Source organism: Octopus sinensis, linkage group LG2, assembly GCF_006345805.1.
Source record: "Octopus sinensis linkage group LG2, ASM634580v1, whole genome shotgun sequence".
Lineage (NCBI taxonomy): Eukaryota > Metazoa > Mollusca > Cephalopoda > Octopoda > Octopodidae > Octopus > Octopus sinensis.
In genome coordinates, this window is record NC_042998.1 from 139,747,638 (window position 1) to 139,755,083 (window position 7,446).

General features: G+C 38.0%; 1 protein-coding gene across 1 annotated transcript; it reads right to left on the minus strand.

Moving 5' to 3' along the window:
- Window positions 1-2,341: 2,341 nt before the first annotated feature.
- Window positions 2,342-3,821, minus strand: LOC115232630 (WD repeat-containing protein 18-like). The gene has a single exon (XM_029802625.2). It carries the CDS (start codon window positions 3,776-3,778, stop codon window positions 2,429-2,431), a length of 1,350 nt encoding a protein of 449 aa, XP_029658485.1. The 5' UTR covers window positions 3,779-3,821; the 3' UTR covers window positions 2,342-2,428.
- Window positions 3,822-7,446: the final 3,625 nt, after the last annotated feature.

The window sequence follows — 7,446 nt, forward strand, 5'->3', positions numbered from 1 at the left end:
TGACTTGTGATAGAGAAACAAAGTCTTTAGTTGTAACCCAACAAGCCACTAATTTTGAGGATGTGCTATTATCAACTCCTGTTAGTAATAATGAAGAGATATTGAGTGTATCATGTCATCATCATTATTATTTAACAACTGTTTTCCATGCTGGCATGAGTTGGACAGTTCAACAGAAGCTCACAAGCTAAAAAAAATACACAAAACTCCAAAGTTTGCTTTGGCATGGTGTTTATGGCTAGATGCCTTTCCAAATGCAAACCACTTTACAATGTATTGAATGCTTTTTGTGTGGTACCAGCACTGGAGAGGTCACCAAGTAACTAAGAGAAAGCAGTATTAAGGGAAGTGGCTTGAAGCCAGGTAACAAGAGACTAAAGCATGACAAAAGGACAGGAACAGCAGCTATCTTGCAGTAGAGGAGATATATTGTTACTGCAACTGGAAAAAAAAAAAAAAGAAAATGGTAGTGCAGAGGTGTCAGGGTGCACCCTCAGGTTACAAGGTGAATATAAGTAGCATGGATGGATATAGCAGTCCTTGAATACAAGATCAACAGATTTTTTTACAAGAAACTGGCATATATATAGTTGATCCAAAAATATTGTACAATATTGATTCGTTTTTGATTAGGCACAAAGGCGCTTAATGCTAAAAATTAGGAAATAAGAGATTGCAATATCCATGCTCATTCCAAGGGGATATATATACATATATACTATGGTCCTGAAAGGGTAAAAAAAACAAAGTATTTCCAAAGCAGCACTCAACCTGAGCTTGAGGTTATCTCCACTCTTCAATTGGAGTGCCATAAAACCACAAATATTACTTTTTACATGCAACTTTTGAATGCAATACGAGGGGCGTTCAATAAGTAATGCCCCTGACCCACTTCCCATAGTAGTAGAGCAACGAAACTTGGCACAGTTATTAGTCTTTTTCTACATAGGAACCACCCAGAGTTACGCATTTCTCCCATCGTTTGATGCGGCTCTGGAGACCGTTTTTGTAGAAGAACCCAGCTTGGTCCTCCAACCTCAACGTGATTTCAGAAATCAAGGCTGCATCATCTGGGAAACGCTTTCCTTTCAAAAACAACTTCATGATTGGGAAGAGGTGAAAATCAGAGGGTGCAAGGTCAGGAAAGTAGGGGGGATGGGGAGGAGTTCATAGCCATACACCTGTGCTTCTGATCTGGCGACAAGCGAGTTGTGGACCGGAGCGTTGTCCTGCAGGAGGAGGATGCCTTTGCTTATCTTGCCCCGCCTCTTGATTTTGATAGCTTCTCTTAATTTCCTCAAAAGTGAAGCATAATAGGCTCCTGCAATTGTGGTACCCTTTGCCAGGAAATCTGTCATCACTACTCCGTCCTGGTCCCAGAAGACTGTGAGCATGACCTTGCCTTCTTTGGAGGGGGTGAGTCACGGTGCTTCCACTGCATTGACTGGGCTTTGGTCTCTGGATCATCGTGATGGACCCAAGTTTCATCCTGTGTAACCAGTCTTTTGAAAAATTTTGACTCATCTTCTTGGCACATCTCCATTTTCACCCTCGGGCACTCGACACGTTCTTGCTTCTGGAAAGGCGTGAGCAACCTGGGAATCCATCAGACACCTTTTGCATATGCAAATGGTCATGAATGATAGTTTCCACAGACCCGGTACTAATCTTGACCTCATGGGCTATTTGACGAATAATTATGCGTCGATCTTCCAAAATGGCAGCCTCAACTTGACGGACAGATGCCTCATCAATGGCAGAAAGGGGCGACCAGATCTGGGAGCTGTTTCCACAGTTCCGACCATGTTTGAATTCACGATGCCAGCGTATTACAAGGTCATATGATGGGGCATCATCACCATAAGTTACTTTCATTTCATCAAAAGTCTCCCGTGGTGTGCGTCCTTTCAAATACAAAAACCGGATCACTGCTCGACACTCAACAGGCTCCATTTCACACTTGACTCGGTTCAAACACCTGTAAATCAGAAACCACAATTAATTCAGAGCTGTAATTTACCACTTACTCTATAGAGATATAAATGATTGCACATGCAGCTAGATCAAACAACTGCAAGTGGGTCAGAGGCATTACTTATTGAACGTCCCTCGTAGTGTTAAAAACAGAGTAATACTGAAACAATTGTAACTAATTTCTCCATCTTGCTTGGGACTTACAAAAAAAAATAAAAGAAAAAAAACAACCAGTCATGATGCTGTCCCGTAAACTACCCTCATGCTCACCAAGTTCTTCACCAAAATAAAATGCCTCAATAGACTACAAAACAAACGTAAACAAAAGACATTACTGAAGAAAACTAAATTCAGGTAATTGAAAAAATAATTTACACACTGGTTCTGAATGATTTATTATATATTTGATGTGTGTGTTTTATACAAATTTTCTGAAAATGAAACGATGGAAATGTTATTTCAAAACCTGACTAACTGAAAAAGTAAAAAGTTTTTCATTCTCAGTTTTAATCAGATCAATTTCTTTCCTCAATTTAGCTATAGTCTCAGTTCTTTCGCGCGCACTCTGTTCTTCGTCTTCTGCGACTGAATCGCTCGGGATAATGTGGCTGTCGAGTTCACCGGCCAAAATTGTAGCAAAAACATCTGACTGGAATGGATATGACTGACCACACACATTGGTCTCTTGCAGGAAATTTTGAAAAAGGACAGATGAGATTTTTTCTTTTTTGTTCAACATTTCTGTTTGAAATTTATGGATGGGGAAAGTTTCTTTGGACTTGGTTTCGAAAACAGAGCGATAGACGGGAGCGATAAAAGCATTAGTGACTGCCGATTTGTGCATCAGTGTTTTCAAACATCGACCATTAGTTGTGTCCCACACCTTCACGGTGCAATCATCGGAACCAGACGCCAACAAACTACCGTCCATAGACACTGATAGACAATTGACATGTTTGCTGTGACCAAGAAAATAGAATTTAGTTTTATCCGATCCTCCACTCATAGTATCATCCGTTGTATTGGCTGAGCCTTGTGACAGATCTACAACGTAAATTTTACCACTGCTACCACCGGCATAAAGGCGATTTTCAGCCATGTTCATAGTAACAGACAAAAGACTTTCGGAAAACATAAAACTACACAAAAGCCGGCCAGTGGCAAGATCCCAAAATTTACATGTTCGATCGAGGGAAGAGGAGACAATGCGAGCTCGTATTCCACCGGCGCCAACATATAAATCAGTTATAGGAAGTGTGTGGTCGTGCCATATAAACAGTGGCTCCGGTGTAGAATTTTTATTGTTTTTGTTGTCCATAGCATTAAAAATATCGACCAAGGACCAGGCAATAATCTGATTGTCTTCTCCACCAGTTAAAAAAGTTAAGTTATCAGCAAACTTAATACACACGATGTTTTGAAAATGTTTTTGAATGACAGACAGAAGTTGACCAGTTAATACGCACCATACGTAAAGTTTTTCTTGGATTCCTGCAACACAATATAAACCGTCTGGAGAAACTGCCAATGAAGAAATATTTTTAGGAACTTCCATCTTTATAGCTGGAGACGAGGAGTTGGTGATATTCCATACGCAAAGCACATTTTCAGAGGCCGACAAAAGATAATTCTTTTTTATCAAACACAATCCGTTAGCTATTGGACCGAGATCGTCTCTGAAACATGCTAAAGCCGTGCATGTGTTGATATCTAATACACAAATACTTCCTTTCTGCTTGCATTCGGAGCTTTTACTACCCAAATCACTCGATATAATAACTTCCGAACAGCGGAGAACCGACATTTTTTATTTCGTTCTACACGTGCTACTGAGTTACCTGCTCCTTGTTTTACTGACTAGTGCCATCTAGCGATTGAATTGCGTCCCTTGTTTTAGAGTTTGCTACTAAAAGTTTAAAGTAGCTCTCTTTCAGTTTTCATCCACCAAATCCTGTCACAAGATTTTGGTGAACCCAGGGCCGTAAGAGAAAACACCTAACCTAGGTGCCATACAGTGGGACTGAACTTGAAACCATGTAGTAAGGAAGCAATTCATTGTAAATACACAGAGCAACATTTTAAAACTGACAGGTTTTGCTCAGCTGCTTTTTTTTTATGTGCTTGGTTTCCAGTTATAGAAACCAAACTAAAAACAAAACATATGAACAAGATAATATTGTCCCTTCCCTCCTCAGACCAATGTAGATGACTAGCAATGTCTTATCTGACCCATGTCAACATGGAAAATTCCAAAGGGTGCTGGTGCACCCCCTGTTCCCGAGCCCTTGCCCTTGTGGGTAGTAAAGAAATAGGTATTTCGCCCGTCGCTACGTTCTGAGTTCAAATTCCGCATCAACTTACTATTTTTTTTTTTTATTTTACCAATCTGGGCTCGATGAAATAAAGTATAGTCAAGTCTGGTCTCAAAAAGTGTTGGCCTTGTGTCCAAACTAGAAACAGTTATCGGATTAATTTGTGGATAAGTTGCACCCCTAATTTAGTGTTTCAAATCTTGGTACAAAAATTACCCCTACATATGTATACTTGATATCGGTTTTGTCCCATGTATACGTCACACCTCAGTTTTTTTCAGTTAAAATCAGTTATAAAATATTTCGCCTTTTTCACGGGTAAATATGCTATAATCATCCATTAGGGCGGTGGATTAGCGGAATCTTTAGGACACATGTTTTACGGTATCGGTATTTATTCCGATTATGTACGTTCTGAGTTCAAATCCCACCGAGTTAATATTTGCCTTTCATCCCACCAAGATCGATAAAACAAACTACTAGTCAAGTACTGCGGTCGATGATATAAGTTCTAACCTACAAAGAATGAAATTTTGGGTGAGGTGAGTTGGAAAGACAATCGAAGCGCTCACATACACTAGAATGAAACTTCTTCCAAAAAGTTTAGTGACGTTCTAATAAAGAATTTACAACTTTAAAATAATAATAATTTGGGGGTTTGATATACAAGATATATATATACATGTATTCATGTAAATAGAGAGAAAGCAAAGACCGAAAATTTCAGACGATGCACATTTAAGTATAAATAAAAAGATATTTATACATTAACAGAGTAAACTTACTCAGCGTACAAAGACACAAAATTAAAGTGGGGAATGTATGGTGTTACAGGTCCAACAGCTGTTTCATGGGACTCAGAATTACTTCATAGTGTTGGCAGGTATAGTTCACAAAAATATGCAACCAGTAATGGTTAGATATTTATCTCTCCACCCTGAAGACGGAGATCGGATCTACCCAATGTTTATATGCTTCCATTACTGGTTGCATATTTTTGTGAACTACATCTGCCAACATAATGAAATAACTCCGTGTCGCCAGAAACAGCTGTTGGACTTGTAACACCACACATACTCCGTTTTAATTTTCTATTTTTGCAATCTGTGTAAGTTTGTTCAGTTAATATATAAATATCTATATATTTATACTTGAATAATCATCGTCTGAGAATAAATATTCAGTTTTTGCTTTCTCACCATTTACATGTATACATATACGTATATTTACGTAAATTTTATTTGCATCATTCTCTCTCTCTCTCTCTCTCTCTCTCTCTCTCTCTCTCTCTCACCAATATATATATATATATATATATATATATATATATATTTGGTGAAATAAAAGATGAATAATCTTGTTGCAGATTAATCAAAAGTTTAACCGATACCCTTGGTAGCAAAAATCACAGCAGAAGAAAGCACGGTTGGAGGTACAACCATATGGTGTTGCAACCGTGCGTTGGTGCGGATAATTGAATTTTAATATTATTAGTGAATTGAAGAAATGGAGTTGAACGAAGATTGAACAGAAATCCTTTTATTGCATTCTACACGTGTTTCGAAAGCCACAATTTACCAAATTCCGATTGAATAAGGAGACCATATTGTGTCTTTCTCTTCAGGAAGAAATAGGAATATGTATGTATATCAGGGGCGTGCACTCTCAGCAATGCAAGGTATGCGCTGCATGCCTTCCTTGTTTCAAAGAAAATACGTCCAGTTGTTTTAGAAATATTGTCTCCACTTCGTACATCTGCTTTGATAAATGCTTTTAGAAGATCGCATGATACACACTCCCTCTCTGTCTGTATTAGTTTGTCCTTCCTTCCTCTCTCTCTCTATCTTAGTGACTCGATAAATTTATCGCTTGTCATGCGTTGGGAAGACAGCATGAGTCCCTTCTCTCTGTCTTTGATAGTTTGTCCCTTCTCCCTCTTTCTTTGTTTAAAAGATATACTACGAGGAATGGTCACCCCCTTTTCTCTCAGCGATTCGACAAATTCAGTTTGGCTTGTCATGCTGTGCTTAGATCGCATATCACGCTCTCTGGCTATTTTGACCGGAACAAGAGCCGTCCCATAATTCTTGTTTTAGCCAGCTGAAATGTTGGAATAGCCTTCGCATGTAAGTTTGAAATTTTTTATCCAAAACATCCGTTTGCACTATCATATTTTTAGAAAGTTTTGAAAGCAAAAATATCTACATTATATTTCTTATTTCAGAAATAGCTAATTAATCTTAAATTAATTTAACAAAGGGTATTTTTCCGTTTTGTTGAAATTGACTTAAAATTTACGCCGGCGCTTCCACGTGGGTCCTTAAATAAGAGCAGCCTTTTTTAAAATGAGTGAAATGTGTGCTATAAACGATATTTTGAGAACTAGTTTTTCTAAAAGGGACTTCGATGGGAAAAAATTAATTATAAATCACGGGAGACCAACACCGAATTTACCTAATTTGCGAAGCTACAACAAGAAATTCACGAGACAATTTCAGGTTAATTCGTATGAAAAGAAGAAATGGTTAACTGGAAGTGTTGCTCTTAATAAATTATTCTGTTGGCCGTGTTTACTTTTTGGCTTAGAAAAAATTTTTGGAATGATAAAGGCTATGATGATTTAAATAATTTACATATGGCTATGCTAAAGCACGAGCGTTCTCAAAGGCATATAAAATGTTTGATAGACCTTAAAATATTCGGGAATGTTCGCATAGACTTACAATTAGATGCACGTAAAAATCAAAGCATAACAGCATAATGAGAAAGTTCGACGAAACAGATCCATTCTGCAACGATTGATCGATGTTGTTATTTTTTTAGGCCTCCAGGAATTATCGTTTCGGGGTCATTTTGAATCTGAAGGCTCTAATAATCGGGGAAATTATAAAGAACTCGTTTATTTGATCAGTAAGTATGACAAACAAATGGAAAGTCATTTAGATACAGCTTCTATCTTCACTGGTCTGTCGAACAGAATTCAAAATGACTTGATCGAAGCAATTCATAAAGTTATGTTGAATGAGATGCAGAAGGAAATTGACCAAGCTAAGTTTGTTTCTATTCTTGTTGATGAGACATCTGATGTCTCAGCATCTTCACAACTGTCAACAGTTTTACGTTATGTTACAGAAGACTGTGTGACGAAAGAACGATTTAT